The 23,798-nt window shown below is 44.3% G+C and overlaps 1 protein-coding gene across 3 annotated transcripts in view; it reads right to left on the bottom strand.

The window, feature by feature from the left end:
- Positions 1–5,767: 5,767 nt before the first annotated feature.
- LOC112569895 overlaps positions 5,768–23,798 on the bottom strand; it is a 46,150-nt gene continuing 28,119 nt past the window's right edge. For all 3 annotated transcript variants that reach the window (XM_025247959.1, XM_025247958.1, XM_025247957.1), the window contains 2 exons: positions 19,615–19,702; positions 5,768–8,839 (listed from right to left, as the gene is read on the bottom strand). In XM_025247959.1, coding sequence (XP_025103744.1) covers positions 8,741–8,839; positions 19,615–19,702 — 187 coding nt within the window. In that variant the 3' untranslated portion in view covers positions 5,768–8,740. The remainder of the gene's footprint in view (positions 8,840–19,614; positions 19,703–23,798) is intronic.

Here is a 23,798-nt window from a genome sequence, read left to right on the forward strand (position 1 = left end):
TAAATTAGCACAGCACACTAAATAGGAAAGCAGCCAGCTGAGGCTCATCTTAACTTATACGGGGAAATCAATAATTTTTGGTGTGAATCCAGCTAAATGAAAACCTTCTAAACCCAAGCTTAGGTTAGTCTATACACCTCTTTCAACGCGTGTCATTGTGTGGTAATAATATCATAGGTAGTCTATACACCTTTCTCTCCCACTATGTCACTGTGTGGTATTAGTAACACCTTAGTCTATGCGGCACTCTTTATCTTTTATCGTCTGTGTGTGCGTTTGTGTGTATGCAGACGAAGAAGAAACCTTCATCTCCCCCTATCTACTACTACTAATAATAATGGAAATTCCGGCATTATGCTTATCACGGGGTGAACAACTGAAGGGGTGTGGCGGCTGGTGGACAAACATGCTTTCACAGCATTGTTCTAAGTGTTGATTGCTCTAAGTATTCGCGTCTTTTTCTTAACAATAATCATTGTTCCCTGAGATTAATAAAGTTGGTCATTGTCACATAAAAAGTATGTTAATTCAGCGCACGCATGCACGTGCCCGCGCGAGCACACACATAGATACTTTTTCTCACAAGTTTCACATCACTAAACACAAACCTTACATGTTATCTCATGCTGACAAGTTTTGGCCTCACGAGAAAGCAAAAAGGCCAACATCTACTTTTATTTCTAGATGTACATGTATACAGCACAATGACTGCTACTAACCTGACAGAAAGTGAGCGCGATGTCATGGCTGGTGCTTTAAGTAATCTCCAGTCTGTGAATCCGACATTCTGCTCGCTGGTTTGAGGTCCAGTTTCTCTCTCCACCGCTGGACTTTTGGGTACAACTGGGATAAGAAATAAAAGTAATTTTGTTTTGTTTGCTGCGAATGACCACAGCCAACAGCACAGCGAAAGGTCACCAGTTCTGCGGGGTCGAAACGTGCATTCTGGGATCAAAGCAAAGCTCGGTATACAGGATGTGGAGGCTTGGTGGTCCGCGACGGAGCCATGTATGTCTTCAACCGTCATCTACTACAACGGTAACATCTCGTTCTTCCAAATCTAAGCACCACTAAGATGTCATCGTAAGAATAAAACTCTTTCAACGAGTGATGTCTATCACTGAAAATATAGTTTATTCCCATCATTTGTAGCCATATGCATGTTATCTCGATTACAAACGCAAAATATTCTCCGCTTTTTTGTTCTGAGGCTGTGGAGTTAACCCCACACACACACACACACTTTTCATAGAGGGGGAACTTACCTTCTATTTTTCCCGTGGGTTTGGCATTGCCACCGCTTCATAACTACCCCCCAACCCCCCAAAAAAAAGTTGCTCCGGATTTTATCCATCTTTCCCCTGTGTGGCATAATAGTCTTGAGGAAAATCCATGGGGTCTGAATACCAAGAGCAGTGTATACGCCAGTCGGTTGCTATGAACGCAGGGTAGAAGCGAAGTAGAGCTCTCTTGGTCAGACAGTTCAAGGACGAAAATAAAATCCTCGTCTTTTTTTTTTTTTCTTTTTTAAGGCTTGGATATCCTCCGCCCAAATATAAAGATATGGCAGACGACCCGCTTAAGTTCTGTTGTGTGAAATTTCCAAGAAATACACTGCTGAATAAAACAGGGAGTAACATACCCTATAAAATTAAGAATGCGGTTTATGAAAGAAGAGATAAAATAAATGCACGCGGATAGCAAGGAGGCGAACCGACGCACACACACAAACATGCACGCCAATACCTGCTTGTACGTATATTCTTCAGATTTATGAATTTTTGTGTTCGTTGAGATTTGGAGCTTGAAGCTTTTTCGTGAATGCAGGAACTGCAGTCGGTTACATTCTTTTGTACTCCGCAAGATATCTTTCTTCTAAATCTAGAGTTCCCTATTTTATTGTCAGGGATGACTTCTAAGGAGTGTGTCCTATGGAGGTTCACATCTGTTGTCTTTGACCACGCTGCATTTTCTCCATTTCCGCCAGTTTCTCTGCTCTTTTGTTTCCCTGGGTATTGGATTTATCTCACTATTTCATACCTCCTATTTTTTGTATCGGGTATGGCCTTCCACCGCTTTATAACCACAGAAATAAGACGAACACTTGCCCTGGATTTCCCTTATTTTGCCCCAGGACAGCGACTTGCCACCGCTTCCTAACTACAACCACAGTAGTGATATCAGGCTTTTCTTCGTGTTTGATAGGCGGGTCGGGAGGCTAGGATTGGGGCAGGTCTCAAATAATGAAGTACACCTCAGGGGACTTGTAAAGAAAAGACGAAACGATGAAGCAATAAGGAAAATCGGACATTTGTTACGACATCCAATCTCTGAGGTTTGGGAAAAAGTCGGCTTTACCCGACTGACTATGAAACTGAAACTCTAGTCTCATTCAATAGGATTCAAGACCTGGAACAGCACCCAGCAGTTCCTCGCCTCGCCATTGAAATCATCTTTACATGGCACAATGCCTACTTAATCCGACAGTCTCAAATACTCTCGCCGCTGTCAGTGAATTAATCATCGGTACTTTCGTTGTCACTCCTCAGACTCAGTCATTTATTGCTATCGGTCAGTCTCTGTTGTTTAATGGTCTCGAAGGAAGGTAAATATTTCTTGCTGATTGCCGTCTGACTGTTCAGTGGCAGGCTCATTTGACTGCTGGCTACTGGGTCATTTGTAACTAGATCGCAGGCGCACAGCCTGTCCTAGACAGGAAACAAAACGCACTGGAGTCCCTCGCAGACATCGCGAGTTTTTACGCCGCCTGAATTAATTACGAATGAATGACATGACAGAGGTGTTCCTTTGCCTCATATGTTATCAACGACTCAAGCAGACGACTTTACCGCACTTACCTTGGGTCCCACCTCACACAGACATTTGTCTCGCGCTGCTAACGCTCTATCACGCGACGCTGCGAGACAAACTGACAAGGACTACTCCGCACGAGCTGTACGCAGCATATCTTATGCCATGGCGGGCAGACGCAGACGACCGAATTGAAGTGGAGCTAGTCGCAAATCGTCGTAGCTTTGTACTTTAAAAAAAACCGCTGTTAGTCTGTCCATTAAAACTTTAAAAAGAAACATTAAAGAGAAAACAAATTTTTCATTGTATGCAGTAGGTACTTGGCCGTGTTCTAGGCGTTTACTTTTTTGGTGTCTATTTTTAGTTGCAGTAGAGGAGCGAAAATAAATTCCCTTAATGATTTTATTTTCTTTTGGTTGCACCTAAGTAAACGTTGAATGTTTTTTTTTCTTTTTTTTTTTTAAGCCTTGAAGCCATCGCAGTTACAAAACAAGAAAAGGCAGAGAAAATGTTCAAAGAACTTAAAAGAATGGCCACAAGTTAAACAAAATTCATCGTCCCCTCTAGATGTCTGGCTTTAACTTTGCTTGTAGCATATTTCCACGGCTACCAGCATCTGTAGTTCATTTTTTGTATTTATTTAGCTTAGTTGCCACCGTCGATTATTTTTTGTTTGTTTGTTTTGTTTTGGTTTGTGTTCGTTTGTTTGTTTCTATTTGGGTTTTTGTTTGTTTGTTTGTTTGTTTTTTGAGTGGAGGGGGAGAGATTATTCATTACATTAATGAATGAAAATTCAGTGACAAAGAGTTTTTTTACCCTTAACTTCTACTTTCAAGCGTGCGCTCACACTCACATACACACAGCATCAAAAACAGTGAGTAGAGCATCTAGCTAGAAAGCATCTGCCCAACCTTGAGGTCCTGAATAACTCGTGTCCCGTACGAAAATGCAAGTGAACTAACTGAAGTGCCACAATAAGGCTGTGCCATGCCCCACTGAGACTGATGTGACTAAGCACTTGAACGGATTGTGTTCATTGTGACACTGACCTTAGAAATACGTCTCGTCTACCTCACCAACAGGTGAGAGGTGAGCGAGCGAGCACACCTGTGAACCTTATTGGGTTCCGTGGAATTTTGCTTTAAGTCCCAGAACGACAGGAATGTCGACAATTTACAGAATAAATTTGCAAATAGTTTTAGAGAAAAGAGTGACCAGAAAATCCAGTCTTAACAGATAGAAAGACTGATCAAAGAATATGAAAAAGGAAGCTTTTGTAAATTAGAAGTGACGAAAATAACCCAATGCAATAATACCGCTAAAAGAAAAAGAACACTTTAATGGATTCTACAGATGACATCAAGTATTCTCTAACTCACCTTAGTGCTGGGCTTTGAAGAAGCCCATTAGAAATCAAATCTTTTCGAGAACAATGTACTCCAGAATGTAGTTCAATTATGAGGTGACCATTATCTGGCCCATTTATATCAAGCTTCAAGCATAACACAGACACAGGAATGTTGTGTTTCTCTCTGGTTTCATTTATAACTGGAGTATGTTAACAGCTGTTCTATTATTTTGAATAATTACTTTAAAAGATGCTCACACCCTTACTGGAGTTCTTGTAGCAATAAAGAATCAATTACCCCGCCTCAACTATGAAGAGTGAATAGACTGAAGAGAAGAATGGCAAGACAGTTAAAAATAATGATCACTTGTTCCAGAAGATCTGAGTTGTCGCCGGCAAAGCCGGTCGCCGTCAGAAGGAGGCTGGAAAAGACAAGACCTAACACAGCGGTCAAGGAAATGGGTCTAGAAACAAAGGCATTAAAGAGGAGCGCTTGTCTAAATATCGTCCCACGACAAATCCTGGCATTTGTCACTTGTCCTCCTCAACAGTGTGTGTGTGTCGCCGCCCCTACCAGGCATCCCGGCTTGGCTGTTATCCTCGTCAACCCGCCATCGTGGGGCCTGCTTCCCTCGCCAACGCAAGAACCGCGCTTGCAGACTGAGCTGCTTCAGTAACCTTGTTCTAAACAAGATATTTTTTTCTGCTGCTTCCTAAGTTATCATTCCTATAACGTGGACCTCAAGAACCGGATGTCACATTAGACGTCGGACATATGTCAGACAAGTTTGGGTATCGTACAGACAGACAAGCCGTGTTCACCCCCTCCATCACCATTTTTCACGTTTCGCTTGCTTTGTAAATTGTTTTTAAAGGGAAGGCGCCGTTGTGCATTAAGCGAGAAGCGCTGTTTCTTGTCTTGGTACAAACATGGAAACTAGTTTAGACTCATGTCCTCCACCGCTATGAGGGGAACGGCTGCTAGCATCTAATGAGACATGAAGACGACCTAACGCAGTGTTAGAGGTCTATACCGTGGATTCGCTACTCTTGCTCTACACGAACTCTTGTCCGCCAAGGGTCAAACCTTGAAGAAGAAATGTAGCGGTCATCACCATGCTGAAATATTGTTGGTGGAAGAAACATCTCCATCACGAACGTGGGCAGTCCCTACCGCTGGTCAACGTGGATGTGTGGGCCAGGCGGTCGAGGTCACATGACCATGGGCTGACACTAACCTGCACGGTCTCTGTCGTGTAATGATTTCCTTCGAAACTGGCAGTCACATGAAGACCACGCACACCTGGACTGGAAACTATCAAGTACACGCATAGGCAAGGTGTATAGGCTCGTGTATATAACATGCAGGCACTCACACACACAAACATAAGAGCACTTAAAGTGATTGAATGACAGAATGACATAAGCAGGCACACAGATGTACAAAAGGGACAAAAATGGGAAGTGGGGAAGATGGAAGTTACCTGAGCTTTATTACGAAAAGAAAAATGTGTGCTGTTTTTTAACATCCTGTGTAATCGCTTCAGGAGAAGACAAAAACTAATATTCTCAATAATGCTTTAACAAAAGCAGAATTGACACATGACAAATGTAAGCAAGATTTTATTGCGAATAAATATGTTTACACCATTCTACAAAAATAGAACACTAAAATTAGAAGTAAAATCAAATCCTGAGTAAAATAAACGAGCGAATGAGCTTTCAGTCAAGCCTTTATGGCAAAAAATCACATTACTATTGCAACAGAATGCATTATGCTACACAATGAATACATGGTTTACAATATATACAGATAGGTGTAAATAGCCATTGTAAATGAATATAAATATATATATATATATATAACATATATGCAGTATATTATGTAATGTCAAAGATAAAATGTCCTCTTGGTTTTTTTTTAAAGGGGTGGGGGTGGGTGGCAATCAGCAGCGTGCTAAAGCAAAGCAGGTCGGAAGGAGGGCCATTATGAAGAGACGTTATCCTTGAAGCCAGGATAAACTCTAACGATGTTCGTTGAAAACCCATTTTTGAAATGAGCGGGCTAAGAAGATGTGAAACATCTGCTTCTTTCCCTTATACCTAGCCTTAATTGCACAACGTAAACACTTCTCAGCAGGTAGTACTACCCTGAATGTAAGAAAAAATTCAATTGCACGCCTGCCGGAAATCTTGCACAGTCTGCGCCGCAGATGTATCGTCCTCTGTAGAGCACAGTAGGACTGCAAAGAGCTATCAAGCAGAAGTCGAGGACAAAAGAATAACATAATAAGCTTCTGAAAGATTTGGAAAAGGAATGGCACAATATTGATACATCTACAGATCTGTTTATCAACTGAAAGTAAAATAGCTTTATCAAGTGTTATTATCACAGACTTCATCATTTTTGATTATACCGCCTACCTGACACCAAAGTAGCACTCTACATAGAATATAACAGCGTACATATGGTTATAAAAAGCATGTTTGTAGAAGCATTCAAAGTGAAAGATAAACTCTGTCAAAATGAACAACCTAGAGAAAATCAGACACCCAAGATGCTGTCTCACAGCTGTCAAGCTCCTGACAGATCATAAGATCTGTGCTAGCGAGAACCTCAACACCTGTCCCACCGACCACTGCAGGCACTCCCGACTCCCAGGACGGTACTGCGCCCTCTACCTCGCCTACTTCGGCTCAATAAAAGTTCGCGAAGGGCGGTAATCACACGTGAGTATGTTTCGGGCCTTAGAAGGTACACTCCCCATGCCACCGATTCCTGAGAAAATGCAGAGATTCTTCTGCCCGCTTTATAGCACGAGCCTGCGGGTGCATGAAAGTTTACTACTCAGATTGGACAAGGAGATAGTGGGGCGCACAAATGTTGCGGGACGTCAGACGGAACTGCAAAAATAAAAATCCTGCAGCAGCCACGCAGTAGAAGGCTTGCCCCCCGAAACAGTTTTATTCCCCAAAGTGAGATAGGGATGCAACTAACAGTCTCTTTTAAACCCACATTATTTTAGGAACGGTCTGTATTCAAACATTATCGGGAAATTCTGGTTGTCTCCCCGGATACCTTCTAGCTCCCAAATGCTAAAAGAAGGCCCTGCGGTATTTTTAATTCCATACGTTTCACGTTGATATAGCAGCTTATCGAGAAATTCTAAACTTAAAATGCTCAAAAAACTTTTTTTTTTTTTTTTGTTGGTTGCACTGTTGATTGTTGAAGACAACCTACAGAAGATTTGAAGCGCAAGGTGTCTCAAAGAAATCATGATGTGTAAACACTAAAGATAGCGGGTGCCGCGCTGCCATTTCATCACAAGTTGTCAAAAATAATGGACCGGTTATAAATATTTCAGAAGAATACAAAATACCCGTCTACCAAAAAGGCAGAACATAGATTTTAAAAAATAATTTCAAGCTAAATATATATTAAAGCAATCTGATTTTTAAGAATACGAATTACAAAATTTAATTCTATTACATATATCCCAGCGAGAAACAGACACGCTAAATGTACATTATTAAAAAATCAAAAGTACAGTGGAGCAAAAAATATAAAACTATGTTGTTTAAACAGTGCGTACATTTTAAAATGTTTTCAATCGAAATTCTCTGTTTTTTTATTTATTTTTTTTTTTTAGAAAACTGTAAATCTTCTATTAGACGATACACAAAATATTTTGGTAAATACAGTACGTCTATATAACTTTTTAATCCTAGAGAGACGACAGCAGTTCCTCTCAAAAGTAGCTTGATTTTTAACAAGTCTTCATAAAGCCTTGAAAATAGTATGTAATCCAAGAGGATTACCTGACACTTTGCTTTACTACGAGCTAAAACTTGTACAATACAAACAAAGACTGTAAATATGAGAAATAGTCTTTAAATTCACTAGTAGAAATCATCCTTTTATAAACTACATCTACGTTCTTGCGGAAAACGTTTGACTCACCGCACACAACCAAAACCGAATATAATCAAAACTGTGTGTGTGTGCTAACAGCCTAACACACAATAGAGATTCGTGTTTCAAAGTATACATACAATGCGATATTGTAAATCATTTCTAAACCAGATGTAATATTTTGTATTTTCAATTAAATGTAAAATGAAGTCTTGCAAAATAAAAATTGCAATAAGATATGCAAACTAACAATAGAGTAAACGAACCTGATTATCAAAAAGTTATCAAAGAACCGAGACAGTGCAGGCAGTGTTTTTTTTTTTTAATCAAAACTGTAAGAGGTTACATGAAACTGTTGCCGCACCCGATAAGTCTCTAGCAAAAATATTTCCAGGCTCATTACACTGGAATCTATTTGTACAGTGCACATTCTAACTAAAATTATTAGGTCACGTACACTAAAAAGAATGGGACGCAAGAACTGCAAAATCAGTACACATTAGAGTGTGCTCAGAACACATCCGTAAATGTGGAAAAATTACAATGTATGGGTTCGAGGCTGTTTGGGGTTTATTGGGGGGTTTTTTGTTTGTTTTCAGCAAACCTGTAGTCCATATGCACCACCCCCAGTTTAGCAACAGCGGGTAGTTCCGTGGTTGCCTGGACCGTCACTGACCAGACGCCGCGTCCTTGGTCTTGTTCAGAAAGAGATCCCAGATGCGGATGGTTCCATCGTCGCTGCAGCTGACAAACCGGCGATCGGACACCTAGGCACAATCAAAATCACACAATCAGTGGCAAACATTATCCAGCTGTTATGTAAACGTGTCAAAGAGGCGCTCCATTACAAGAGTGCCATCATGCGGTCTAACGCAGAAACTGATCAGTCAGGTTTATATTTCCATTGTGTTTGGACAACAGTCTCCATTGTGATCAGCTGTGGGTGTAATTGTTTTCATCGCGAAGAATAGGGCGAAAGCGACAGACAGAAACATCCCGTGGGTGGGTGATGGGGGTGGTGAGAGGTTTGAAGGAAGCGTCACCACAAGACGGTTTGTTTGTTTGTTTTTAACGCCGTGCCAGCAACTAATGCTATATCCCGGCCACCACAAAGAGACAATCGGAGGAGACAAGAAAACTTTGTCCCTCCGAGCTTGTCCTCGTGGATAATGTCTACACAGTTATTCAGCTCTCTTGCCTGTCCCAACTGGAGTTTTCGCTTCTTGGGAAATGGCGTCTTGATATAGTCTCCATTCTTCTCCCACCGACACAGCCGCGCCCTCCTTCCCAACCCACCGCTCCCTCCCTCCCGTCCCAGGGTGAGCAGGGCTCACGATTCTAGTGGCGCCGACCAGCGATGTTCCCTCAACAGGTGTTCTCGAGCCCTTTTCACGGGATAGGATGACAGAGGAGAGAGCGAGCAGCCTAGTAATAAGTCCCAGAAATGATATGGCTCTGCGTGTACCACTCACTCTTCGCGACAGAAAATTGTAGTTTGCACGTACTGCACCAAAATAAGCAGGTAAGACAGCTAAAAATCTCAACCACAGGTGCGTGGGGCGGTAACTCTGCAGGTGGCAAACTACAGCCACCTTAACGTAAGTGCAATGCGTGTACAAAAATCGCATATTGGAAAACGCACGTGTGACCACACGCACGCACGGACGCACGCACGCAAGTAGAGAGTGAGAGCACTGTGGTGCATGTCTGGTCTTGTTCGCTCCAATCAATATGTGATGGTGGTCAACGACATATTTTCGCCATTAGCAGACAAGAAAGAAACAAGCAAAAACAAAATTAAAACTAGAATAGAGTGCCTATATAACCAACTACATCTTTTTTATTTTAATGATAAATAATAAGTATTATTTACAAGGCATAGCGTATGAATTTACAACTTTAAAGTCTTTAGACTTTGGAGCGAAGGATTGTGACAGGAGCCAGAAATAAAGAAAAATGTTGAGGCTTTCTCTCATGTTTTCAGTTACATGTTTGTGTATCCGTTTATACTTCTAAACGCTTTTTATAAGAGTTCCAAACCGAGACGTTGCTTCTAGTCTCAAACTATTTTCTTCGTTGGAAATATATTAAGTAACAACTTTGAAAATCGTTTCAAAATGCCCTACCTATTAAGCATTCCTCTTGAGAATAACATACATAACAAACAAATAAATCAGATTTGCTAAAAACATGAGTGTTTCGTGAAAGTTCCGAACAGCACTTCACAAGGCCCCGATGAAGGTTAGGTTATCAAGAGCGGGAAGCTCCGGCAGCTATTAAATATCACCGAAACTTGATATATGCACTTGAAGCTAAAGGCCATGTGCTTAAACTCTGCCGAAGGTCGAGTAGAAATCCTAACAACGGAATGCGGGATTTTCAGAGCACGCACGTGTCATGCACAATGAGCTTGTCCACGAGAGTGTCTCGTAAGCGCAACAAGTCGCAGGTGGCCGGGAATTAGCATACCTCACCTGGCTGGTTTTTATCTCGCCAATCACCTGGTTCCGTAAACATGCCGACAGACTTTTTTTTTAAAAAAAATATGGACCAGCAAACTTATCACGATCCATTCATGGTTGAAGGAATGTTGCAATTAAAATGACAATAATGGAAAATGCATGTTAACTTGTGATCACAAACCTTTTTACTTCTGCATCAATACAAAAATGAATGAATGGAGTTCCTGCCAACTGAAACTCACTAATTATTAGAAAGTACAACTGTAAATATTTTCAGTAGAACATCTCATCTCACTTTTTGCGTGCATACACGTGCATAGTGATGCCACTCGTCCACTTCCACCACCACCACCACCCTTCCCCAGAGCCGCGGCTACAGCTGTTGTTAGATACCGCGGTCTGATCTGACCGCCTGCACGACAGGCCCTACAGCACCTGTGTGGCACGCCATCTGACAGGCGACCGGAAAAGGAGCCTGTGTATTAAGCAGCGGCATTCCATTACCTCTCACCTTGACCAATGGTGGGAACGGTGCACTAGTGCGCACCTGGCCACTATCAGACGTAAGATCAAAGGCATTCCCACCTGAGCCGATCGGCACTTAACGCACCGGTCTTGCGCCTTGCCCCTACCCCCTCGCTGTCCCATCCGGTAAGCCTCGCTATCTATCAGTGCACGCGCCCGCGAATGACACTGCCAGGACCGGAGCAGGGCGAACCGAGCAGATCCACGCTTGGGGCGTCGTGTGAGCACTGCTCTCTCGTCAGCAATGTCATCAGAATCTTATCTCCCTCTCTCGTCCAAGGTCTCATCACCAATCTCAGCTGTTAGTCGGGACGCCACAATGCCGCTCCGCACGTGCCCACTGTCCGACAAATCACACCTGGTCACGCATTCCTGCGAAGCCTCGACTCCAGCACGTGGACTAATGGTTGTGATGCTCGCAGATACTACTACTACTCGAGAAGGGTCACGACGCTCGCTGCCTTCAAGATTCTTCGTACGCGCCTCCTTCACACCCACACATGCACTCATGCATACATATAATACACAGAGACGGGCGCGCACATACACAAAATGTCAATATTAACAATAATTGTTATCAATAAAATTACCGTACATTTATGTCTATTGAGCGCACCTGTTTATAACCTCACCCGCTAAATTTAAAAAAAATTCACAAATAAGCCATACTGGTTTATAAGCCGCAAATGTTTACAACTTAAAAGCTGCATCGTAGGCGTTTCGTCTCGTTTTCGGCATGATGAGGGTGTGTGCTTCAGCAACTGATCTGAATGCTTCCATTGTATGCGGCTTTGATTTTAAAATGTGAACAGTTAGCACTTTAACATGGAGCTCATCGAAAAATTAATCGGAATCTGAAAAATCCGCAAACAGGCCGCATCGCTGTTTAAACCGCGTGGGAGAAAAAGTCGCGGCTTGCGACCATATTTACGGTATTATTACTAACTAGTTACTTCAACAGCTAATTGATTCAACAGCTAATTGATGCATGAATCGGTTAGCCATATCCTTGGTGTTTGGTTGGTTGCTTGCTTGCTTCATTCGTCGGAGTGTTGATCTCATGCTTGACTGGCGGATCGATCAAACGACCGACTGATCAGCTGGACGCTGTATGGACACAAAGCAAGGGAAGCTACCCAGCTCCTCCATGCTGCACCATTCATCCTCCCCACGCTTCGCAGCCGTTTCCGCTCTTGGTGCATGCAAACTCTGCCAATCGTCTGGCAGTAAAAACTACTCACGCGAAGACAGAAACGCGTAATGACGCCTACACAAACAGCGCGGTTAATGAATTGAACTGCATGACCATTGCCGTCCCAGCTCATCCGTGCACTGATTGCAATAGCACCAGGCAACCCGGGGGCGGGGGAGGGCGCTGCAAGGGCCGCAACCGCCAGGCTGAAGGTAAGCGTATCCCCGCTACGGTCTGGAGACACCTCTGGGAGTTAGAAAAAGGATGGGAGGAGAAGTAGCTTGTGCCACCTTCAAAAGATTAGGAAATTAGGCAGCAGACTAGGGGATACAAACTTGGGTCCCATTGTGCACTTTATCGTGCCAGGCCAGTGGAAGCGGCGTCTTTATCTGCAAAACCAATTTCAACAGCGCGGGCTTGGCATGCCGACAGCCCCAAAGCAATGGCGCAAGCTGCAAGGACGTTTCGCGAGATCAAAATGCAAAGTACTGGTTTACTTTCAAAATACAGCTTTGTTTATTGGTCGTTTTGTTTCGAAGGCCCCCGCAGCGTTGCATCATTGGCATTAGACATGTCCCCGTGGGCATGACAGGCGGCAGTGTCGCTAGAACATAATCTACGGCATTCTGACACGTCCCGTACATCGCTTTATCCGCGAGCTTCTCCGAGAGAGAGGGGTTATCCGAAAGACAGACAATTCGCTGCAGAAAGATTGCGTATCAGTGAGGCGTCTGGAAAATGCAACGAAACGCCTGGGCGTGCGCTGACACTCCGGACAATGTGAAACATTTGGGGGACGAGACATTACAGCGACATTACACCGGGGCGAATCGCATCCACGGAGGTAATCAGCCCAGCAGACCTGGGCCACGAGGCCCTCCTTCTCTTAAACGAAGATTGACCACACCGCCGGTTTTCAAAATGCGATAATAATGATATAGAACCAATCTGAACGGAACACGTTTACTATCTAGCGTGATACAAGTTGTCTGATAGAATCAGTTCAATATTACCGTAAATCCCACACCGATCCGGATCGAATAGTAACTTTTCCGACATAGTCCCGTCTGTCAGTTTTCCATGGTAACATTTCGACTGGGTTTAAATAGCATAATGAACCAGAAACAAGTGGGAGCAAAGGGATTGTGGAAGGGACTGCAATGAACCAGCAGGTGAAATGAGAGATGAAAGTAATCATCAAGGCTACACAACAACAGCACATCCGGGATTGGTTAGCGACCATCCGAAATGATTCCAGTGAAGCCTGGCCTGCAGGAAACTCGACATCGGGAGGTGGTCATTGTTCTCAGCATGTCTGACGATCGCACGCAATGAGCCGGTCAATAGTAGTATTTCAATACAGTGCGACCGCAGTCTTGAGGAGCACAAGGTATTGTTCCGTGCACACCGCTCGCAGAAACATTGAAAACACAGATACAAGACATGTTCATGTACCTTCCACATACCTAGGTCTTTCCTCGGAGAAGAATACGAAAGCATAAAGAGTATAGGCCTCGACTGCTACAAGTTTATTTTGCGAATAGAACCAATCTGAACGAACACGTTTACTATCTAGCATGATACAAGTTGTCTGATAAAATCAGTTCAATATTACCGTAAAGAACGAAGCTTTTTTCATTGCTTGATTTAATTAATAAATCATTGAGCAATTTGTGCTAAACATAATACTTCGTCAGAGCTGAGGTGACCTCGTGATGCACATCTTCAGTTAGCTTACATATCTCCACGATGTTTACGGATCCTATATCTTGCAGTGGAAGTTCCTATCTAAGGCATCAGAGAGTGAGTGTGTGTGCGCGCGCGCGTGCGTTGACATGCTGACCACAAAGAGCTGCCTAGTTCTTAAAGCTCAGCATGTACCATCAATCAGCCTCTTCGCTGAGAGTCCCGAACGTTGGCCTTGATCGCTGTAAGCTGTCGGCGTCGGTAGCCTCGCTCTGACAGCGTCTTCTCCACCCAGTCTACAAACCAGGGCCAGAGTCCCCCTCCGCCTCCTCAAAAGGCCCAGTTCTTATCCCCCAACTCTTCCCATCGGCCGATATGTCTGTCGTCCGTGAAACTTCCGCGCAAGTGGATGCCCGTCTGAAACGGCAGCTCGTCCCCCTCCTGTAATTGCCTCCCTTGAAGCGCACTCAGATGCGCCACTTGTCAGCCCGCAAGCTTTTCTGAAGCCACCCAAAGCCGCACAACAGTAAATAGCTGAGTGGCACCAGACAGCGAAATGGCCAGACAGTGGAACTGGCGGCTGCATCGCCGGCTTCCGTTTGCGAAAATCAGGGAGTAGGCAGCGCCACCTATGAGTGAAGAACGTAAGTCGGGGTGTGGGCAGCGCCACCTATGGAAAAGCAGCTGGATGGCTTTTTTGTGGCTGTTTGGGCGGAACACCCAGTCATCTCGGGACCTCCGCTTCTCGCCCAAACTTTGTCCAGAGGCAAAAGTCTGTTCTGTAATATATATACTATTTCAAATCTATGGGTAGAGAGGGAGGAAGAAGCTCAGGAAAACTGCCACAGAGTTTTTAGCTAAACACAATTTCGACACAAAATAAAGAGGACGTGGTTTTCATTTTATTTGATAATGGCCCTTCCGCCTCTTCTGTTTAATTCTAATCGTGTTTCTTTTTAAAAAAAAAAAACTTTAGTAGGTGAAGAACGATAACCTACCCTAAATCACTCCATATAAACGGGTCTCTAAAACTGGGCGTGTGCATTTGTGCGCTGTAACTTGAGGTGGGGACAATCACAAGATGGCAAAGGGCAGTCATCCGCTCATTGACAGTAGAACGAAGTTCTTTCACTCAAGCACTCGTCCCCAAGAGCTAAGATCTGTAAATGGGAACCGTAGTTTCTCCAGAATACTTACCTGTACTGCCGTACACACCTGCTGACTACATTCACCAGCCTGCACACCCAAAGCGGAGATAGCCAGGGGGAGATAAGCCGAGTTTTTCATCTTGGGCCAGAGATGGCTATCGTGGACAAGGCGGTTCAGAAGCAATCAAGGGGCTGAATCCAAAGTGCTATTTTGACAAACTGGCAACCACACTGCTCCTGCTGCCACCGGGAAGCAGCGACTAAGGGGCAGATAAAGATCTGCCTTATGCAGCCGCTATGTATAGAGGGCCCTGCTCGACGGGTTGAGGGGAAGATGCTGTCTAGACTTTGGGTACCAGCTAAAGACACCCTAGCGTCTACCCCCGCCCACATGTCTTTCTGAGAAAGTTCACATCGACCTTCTTTTCACGTGGTTCCTATACAGAATACGGCCCGGCATCCAAAGAATTGTTTACACAAGAACTGTCTCAAGGCGTGCGTGTATGCGTGTGTGAGCAACAGCGATTACTCATAAATCTGGCGAAAAATAAAACGACACACATCTCAAACTTCCTGAACAGAATCGTTTACTCAGGGATGCCACATTATGCATGTTAAAGGAATCCAAGAGTTTTCACTTGTTTGTGTGTTCGTTTGTTTTGAGTAATGCAAAATTGAGGCGAACGGGCTGGCTTATTGGTTTCCAATCATCTCCGCAGCACCGGCTTTTCAAACGATGTGAACCCCGTACTTCACCTTGACCAGCTGGTTCAGCACGAGCCTGGAAACGTCCTACCACAAACCTATACGTACACCTGTGGTCAATGACAGATCTACTAATGGACGGAGACCTCGAAAATCTGGTTACCGAGTAACGACAGAGGGGGGGGGGAGGAGGGGGTCACCTGTCAGGTGTAAAGCGTGAGTTAAACTATAAAAACTTTCAGCGGCGCCGCAGGCGGTGGCTGGGCGGAAAAAGTCAAATTAATGAAAACAACTGGAGAGGCTAGAGCGCGCGTGCGTGCACGCGCATTCGAACACAACTCTTGTCTTGAATGGACAAACTCACAAATACACATCGACAGAAGGACGCGGAAGAAAGCGACTTTTATGATGAATAGATGTTTCATCTAAGCCCAGCAGCTTACGGACAGAAATCAGGATCGCATTTCACTCTGCTGAAGTTTCCGTGACTTCATAGATTACCTAAGTAAAGTTTAACAAATACAAACACTTAAAGAGATGGGAATGTGTGCTCTGTCACGCACAGCGGCCTGGGGCCAGTTGCACAATTAAAGTTGCTTGAAATAAGATTTTAAAAAAATGTTTGCCAGACTTTCGTTCCGTCAGCGAAGTTCTTCCTATACGTTTGTGCAACCCATCTAAATGGCATACAAGCGATTTTTGGAAGGAAAAAAAAAGTGTTTCTAAATTTGTTTCTACAGAACACTCTTAAGTTTCAGAAACATGTTTTACAGCTAGATCCTGGTCAACATCCATTGCTTCACAGCCATGTTAGCTAACTGCTAGAAAGGCATTTTGCTAACGCCCCGGTGCATCCGGCCGCTGAAAGACAGGCATGGGGCACCTATGCTGATGGCATGTCACACAAGATGAGCAGTGCAGTAAAGATGGAAGGATAGGTGGTCAGGACGAGTGGGGCAAAGAGGAAAGGTCGGAGTGCAAAGCAGAGAAAGAGATATGACGGACAAGACCCGCTCACTTCAAAAGCTCGTAGGCGCGGAAAGGGATTTCCGGAGACAGGTGTTCACAGAGCGCGCGCACACACGCACGACCCATTACTCACACGCAAAGCGCGTGTCATTCTGGAATCCTGGAGGTGGGGGGGGATTATCGACAATCATCCCTACTCCTTTCTTTTCTGTCCTGTCACATTTCGTTTTCCTTCACCTTCTCTTACAGTGTCTTTCCTCTGTCTCCTTCAATAAACATTTTAAGCATGACAGATTCCCTCTGAAGCACTAACAAACGTCTAATAATGCTGCATCATATCTCCCTATCCGTCTGGAATTTTCTAATAAGCAGCAGGTGAATTCTGGGTATGCTGCCTTGCGACTGTTGCGACCTACATATTTATTGAGACTTCTTTTTCTCTGCCTCTCGAATGCGCTCTATACTCCTCCCAGACTTTTTAAACGTGTACAGCTCGCATGAGGCTGTGGTACGCGATCCACACAGCCACATCCAGTACTCTAGTAATATTCGTAGTCATGCAGAGTCTACTGATGACAGCTCTTTATAAGTATTTTGTAGACTGCTTCTGCTTAAATACCCTGGTCATTATCAGACTTTAACTGTTCAGTAACTAAAATAAATATTTCAATTAGTGTAGGGTGTAAGTGTTTCCTCTCTGTATTTCGCATATTTGTGAGAACTAAAAGAAGAAAAAAAAGAGTTTATGAGTCTTTGTGCCTACTATTAATTAACTAGTATTAGTCAAACTTTAACGGTTTGTAGTAATCACCAGGGCCCGGATACACCTGTATGTGAATGGGAGGCTAATCTCGTCAGAACCTATGGACTGCTGTCTCCTTTCTTCAGTGTCAATCTTTTGTGTCTGATTCCTCAGTTCAAACACTTCTTTAATCAAAAGCCTTTTAGCTTTTACGCTTCATATGTACAGTATAGACATGACCCGTATCAACTATACCCGACCTGAGTAACTTTATCAAGTGAATGAATATTTAATGTAAGCAAAAGACGAACATTTAATCTATCATGTAAGGGTTCAGTCAGTTCTGCAGCTGATGCCGGCAAAAAAAAAAATAATAATAATAATAATCTAAGTCTCCTGACCGGAAGAAATACCTATGCTTGCTGGAAAACAATTCATATATGCTTTTTTCTTGTATTTTTGTATTATTTATTGTTACTCCCAGTGGCTACGGGCAAAATCGAGTAATAACTGCGTGGTCTGTTGACGGGGATGAGGGGACTGATTCTAATGTTAAAATGCTTTTCGTCAACTGATATTTTAAATCATAATAATTGTAAATTATAATTAGAAAGTTTACTCGAATGCCGACGATAAAACTACTCACAACTTAAACAACAAAGTGATGGACGTAGTGGTTGTGAAAGCCGTTGGTAAGCGACGCTCACTTACAAACATCTACAGTCGCTGTCTTCCTCAACAGTCGGACAGCTGGTATAAAAGGTGATAACAGATACAGACAGACAAACTGATAGTCACGAAATGCAAGCAAAACTACGGCTCAGTCCACTTCTTTTCAAAGTGTACGACAGCTAGAAAGGTTAATTTATCGTTTTCCAAACCGCACATGTATGCCGGCTCTAGAGAGCACTTCGCTAGAGGATGTTCACGCGACAGTTCATAAATAAGCTTTGGTGCTTGAAGATGCCGTTCCTCCCTTAGCCCCATCCTTTTCCCCTGACTGCTTGTAACAACTCAAAGCTGAGCGTTTATCTTGCCACATTCTGAGCCGGATAATGACGATAAGAGATTGTCATGCTTTTTTCTGACGCCGAGAACAACTCTTTGATCTTTAAAAAAAACTCAAAACTGAGCCACATTCACGCTACTGGAGTGGGCCCAACAGTAAATCGGTATTTTCAGATATAACTACAAGCAAATGAAACTAGTTTCGTCCATTTACTTTCCACTTCGTAAATCGTTATCGGCAAGGTCGATGAAATTTTTGCATACGATCTTGTTCTCCGTCTCATCGGAAACAGACAGACAAACAGTCAGACAAACAACACAAATGTAGTTTAACAGTTGCTACAACGGGACCACCAGAGAGCAGCCAGTCGTCTAAACCATTTCTTCGACTTGCCATGATAACACTGGACAGGGACTAGATTAACCTCCGGTATTATCATTAGAGCCTATCGTAAAGTGAGGGACAAATTTATTGAGGAATCTGAAAATAATTTTACCCTGCATTCCACGATGACAATAAATGAGCCAATAATGTTATAAAATTAGAATTTAGACCACAAGAAGCAGCATCTCTCCTCTACTACATTTTCACGCCTCTTTACCAGAAGAGTTCTCTTGCGCGTCTGCTTGCCGGAATTTGCTTCGTTAGATCATGCGCGTGAATCAACATTCCGCCTCAAACCCCTCACCTTCCCGTCCCCACCAAAAAAACAAGAAAGAAAGAACCAAAATAAGAAATTCTTCTCGTACCGTATGTTATCTGTTCAATATCGCAAGCAGAGGATACACGACGTCGACAAATCAGAAACTTGGCTTTTCAATGAAACAGTCACCGGGTATTTACCTCTAAATGTTACCAATTCTTTCTCCTAATTAAAAGCAACAAACGGTTGTTGAAATACAACATGACTGTTGGTTATCTTCCAACAAATTACTCAGCTGTCCGGGTCATCCAAACAGCACAGCTCACCCCGTCGGCACTCGTCCCCTCCCTCCTCCTGTCCGCAGAATGAAGAGATCAGCAAGTGCAGGTATGTTTGTTAAGTAGCAAATGCCAAATCCACACATCGTTACCTGGTTTGTAGCACCTGCTCGTGGCACTCACCTGCACATCTCGGACCGGCCCCTTGTGGCCCCTTAGAACCCGGATGCACGTCATCGTCACCAGGTCATACTCCGTCACTGTGCCGTCACTGCCAAAGAAAAAAACAGAAAGATAACTCAAGCTCCTTTCAGCCACACGCTGCCTTCACCTCTCACAATGTTCACAAACATCTCACTCTTCCCCCCCCCCCTACTCTCTGTTAGCCTTCCTCCCCCCACCCTCCGACCCTGCGTTTGTTTACATGCATCACTGGCACCTGCTTACATCTTCCTCCATTTCTGCGTACTTCGTGTTGTGAGAAAAGCAAGTAAGAACCGCTGGTTAATTGAAGCAGGGATGCGGCTACCTTACAAACGATTTTCACGCGGAATGTGCGCGTATACGCAAAACCACTTGTACGAAACATAACAAGGGAGCAATTTATGGCTCTGACACATGCACGCACGGGTACACACACGCGCGCAGGCCATGACACCAGTACAAAAAGGGGAGTGCGGCAACAAAACCAACGCACCCCAAAGTGTTTTCCACCTCTTTCGAAACTCGTCACTACGAGGATGTGAGGCACCCAACAGAAATGGTATGCAGTGCAAAAATTCTTTCTCTCTCTCAATCTCAAACATATATATCGAGCAAGAAAAATAAGGCAAGGAGAGGGATAAGATCTGCTTTCCAAATGCCATGCTCTTGCCACGGTGGGCCACTTCTAGTTTATTGTCACAGTGAGGCTGCATCTCACAGTTATGCAGTATGGGAATTTTTTTTTTTTCTATTCACATACTAGCTATTCAGAGTAAGGTGCGTCACTAATCAGCCAACCGTTAGGGTGGAAACCTTCGAGACAGCATGACTCAGCCTTTGTCAGGATAACTTGCTCGCAGTAAAAGTGTTATTTGTTGTCTGAAATATCGTCGTCGTCATCATCATTGTGTTGCTATTGTTTTTAGCATCTCGACAGTTCTCACCCAGAACTGAAGCAGTTCTCCATTTCCATGGCAGCAGCTCGATTTCCTATGGTTTTAACGAGAATGTCTTCCTGTTTCATCGCGTGCCCCACCACCATGCGGGAGGCGGTAGGGAGGTGGGAAGAGAGGAAGGGAAGCTGTGGGGATAACTTCCTTCCAGTTAATCCATCGTGCTTTTCCTTATCCATGTCCATTCATCTGCTAGATCGCTTATCTCCCTTTTCAGCTGAGAGGGCAGGCAGCGAGCAGTGCCACGACTCGTTGGCGTCAGACAAGGTGAAAGTGTGGAGAGTTGCCGCCCCGCTCGTACGAACGGGGGAGAGGGAGCCACGCTCTGCTTGTGACGTAAAGTCACAAACAAGGTGGGGTGGGCGGATTCAATACTGTACCCTCGTAATGGAATCTTCGGCTCCGAACATAATCTTCTCTGTGACTCGTGAATCCAAATGCCTAAAGATGCCTCCACAGGCTGATTAGTGCGCGGCGGTGGACGTTAAAGGTCTCAAGGACACCCACAGGAAACAAAGATACACGTTAATTAAGTCAGAACGAGATCCAACGGTAATACGGACTTGCTCCCCGATCTAGCCCAGCGGTGAACTGATACCTCCACGTGGAATAAAATGTCGGACGTCTTATATAATACACGCCATGCTAAACCGCAGCCTTACCACCAGATCGCCATTAAAGAAAGATCGCTAGCAAACATGCGCATAATTCTAATGGGGGGAGGTCGAGTAGAGGTGGAATATGCACGACAAACAAGTGCACTTGCACGAGTACTGAAGAAAGCGAAAAACTGCTAATTCTGAGAATATCTCTACACAGTTGCTCTCTACCCACCATTGGTGGACAATTACGTGTGTGTGTGTGTGCTGCATGCAACATAGTAGCTACTCAGTCACATGCCCACGTCAAACTTCTTTTATAGCATGCAACGAAATGTGACCGGGAAAAAAAGCCCTAAGACTGAGGTTCTCGCGGAAACGAGATAACCCCTCACAAGCGCGACTGTAAAGGAGGCATGTCGTACCTCGCACGCAGCTGGCGTGCATTTCACCGGATCTGGAAAGATTGGTCGCTTGTAAACGGAATGCAGCTGTTTTCTCAAATTGGGAATTCGTAGAGAAACCAATGTGTTTGTCCAAGGTGAAACATTTTTCCCCAAGGTAGGTTTTAAACCATCTTTAGCCGTCGCATAGCACACCCTTCGCACCAATGTCTCTCGGTGTCTCTCACGTGACCCTGTCACTCGTCAATTTGCCCTCTTTCTCCCCCTTTCTCTTACTTTCTCCTCTTCCCCCTTACCCATCAGCCCCTGCCACAAAAACGTCCTCAAAGTTAGGGTTAAAAAAAGGGTGGGTGTCTACAAGCGTCATGCAACAAGCCGGTCTCGCCACTGGGTGAGCAAGGGACCAGATTAGCGCCTGATGGATGATGTGCAAGAGATCTGCTTCACCACCCACCTCGCGCCGCACATGTCGTCTGCCAATGTCCTTCTGCGCACGTCTTCGGACTGAAACTCCCGGGGGATTGGCCGCATGTTGCAGGTGAAAGGTCAATTAAGAGGAAGGGCGGGCTAAGGATTTTTTTTTTAACGTTATTCTCATTTTCATAGGCGCGTGTACCATGCCCATTCTAGCTGTCAGTTCCTATCTTCAAACTCAGCATCCAAAGTGAGTTTCATCAGCATATCTCGCCGTTTTATTACTGATGACAGATTCTGAGGATGGTCGGGATTTCCGCTTGAAATCAAAGTAAGTGCATGTATTCAAAAGACTGTACATCAACCGCTCTTCTCTCTCTGAGCCTAAACAGCGCACTCTAATTATATAAGGATGTCCTTAGGACCAATCCTTAAAGATGCATATTTCTCCTAATGACTGGGTAATTCTCAGTGCAGGATATGAATTCCTTATGTATGGCGAATACTTAATACCGCTTCTGTTCTCGAGATACACGATACAAGAGGTCAAACTCGTGACCTCACACGTGTGCAAGGATACATCTAATTTACACATAGTCCCAGCTCTCTCACTGGCTGCAGCATTGTTAAAGCAAGCGTATCCATGTGATATATGTACTGTTGACCTCTTTCTGTAAGATTTATCATCTTTTGCTCGTCGCGCAAGGTAACGTTTCTCCAATACAATGATCCTGATTTGGGGACATAAGCAGAAAAGTAAAACCTTAAAAAAAAAAATTCTTTGTTTCTTGCTCACTCGCTTTCTATATTCGTCCCTCCCTCGGGCACAAATGGCTACACTGTTCTATCTGGATAGGTCTGACACAACACTAATCTGCGCTAGACCTCAGACCTCTCAGTGTATACACGCTCACACTTTGTTCTTGCCCTTGGTGCTTGGTTCCTCGGCTCCCCTGTTCCCCCATACCCTTTCTCGACCCCACGGCTAATACCGGAACCCCCTTAACGAAGCTATGGACCAAAGCATGTATGTATTCGGGGGAATAAAGTTGTCTGCCGCCGTAATTCCAGTCCTGATGCACTGCCAGAGAAAATGAACAGAAAGTGTCGGCTCCACTGCAAATTAAAGCAATGAAGTCGCTAATAAGTCAAAAGCCCACCTTCCCTGCTGATAGTGCTAAACGGCTCATAATGGGATAAAGTGCCACGCTGGTGAGCTATGGCGCTTGTCTCAGCAAGCAGCAACCCTGCTGGCGAGCATACACACACAAAAAACCCAACAAAAATGGCGCAAGGAAAGGTATGCTCGGAAACAGAAAGGAAATGCTGAAAAGATAAAAAGTTATCACCCTTACTTTAAAAAAAAGCCGTTGTCGAGTTTCGTGTATCTATGAGATCCTCCCAGCAATAGGACCTGGCACTCCCCTCTGGGCGGCAGTCTTGTAGGAGCTGGGTTCCGATGCCAAACCGGACTATGCTTATAATCCGCCCAGTTCAAGAAGTTGATGTAGGGGCGGGGGGACACTAAAGTTAACTTTAAAATCACAGACCACCGTGGTGGGTATCAGGAGTGTACCGAGAGACCCCCGTCGATGTGCGTTAAATATTGTCTGGTGAAATCACGGTGGCTATTTCACACTGAAAGGAGGGTGAGGGGAAAAAACCAAGCTAGTCGTTACTTTCATTCAGAGCGTAATTGCATCTACGGAACGAACGCGCCCTCGCCAAGTGGGGACGAGAGACAAAGACTGACGCGAGGGTTAGCAGTCAACCAAGCTTAGCTTGCTCTGGCA

The sequence above is a fragment of the Pomacea canaliculata genome, linkage group LG8 (assembly GCF_003073045.1).
Source record: "Pomacea canaliculata isolate SZHN2017 linkage group LG8, ASM307304v1, whole genome shotgun sequence".
NCBI classification, from domain to species: Eukaryota; Metazoa; Mollusca; class Gastropoda; order Architaenioglossa; family Ampullariidae; genus Pomacea; species Pomacea canaliculata.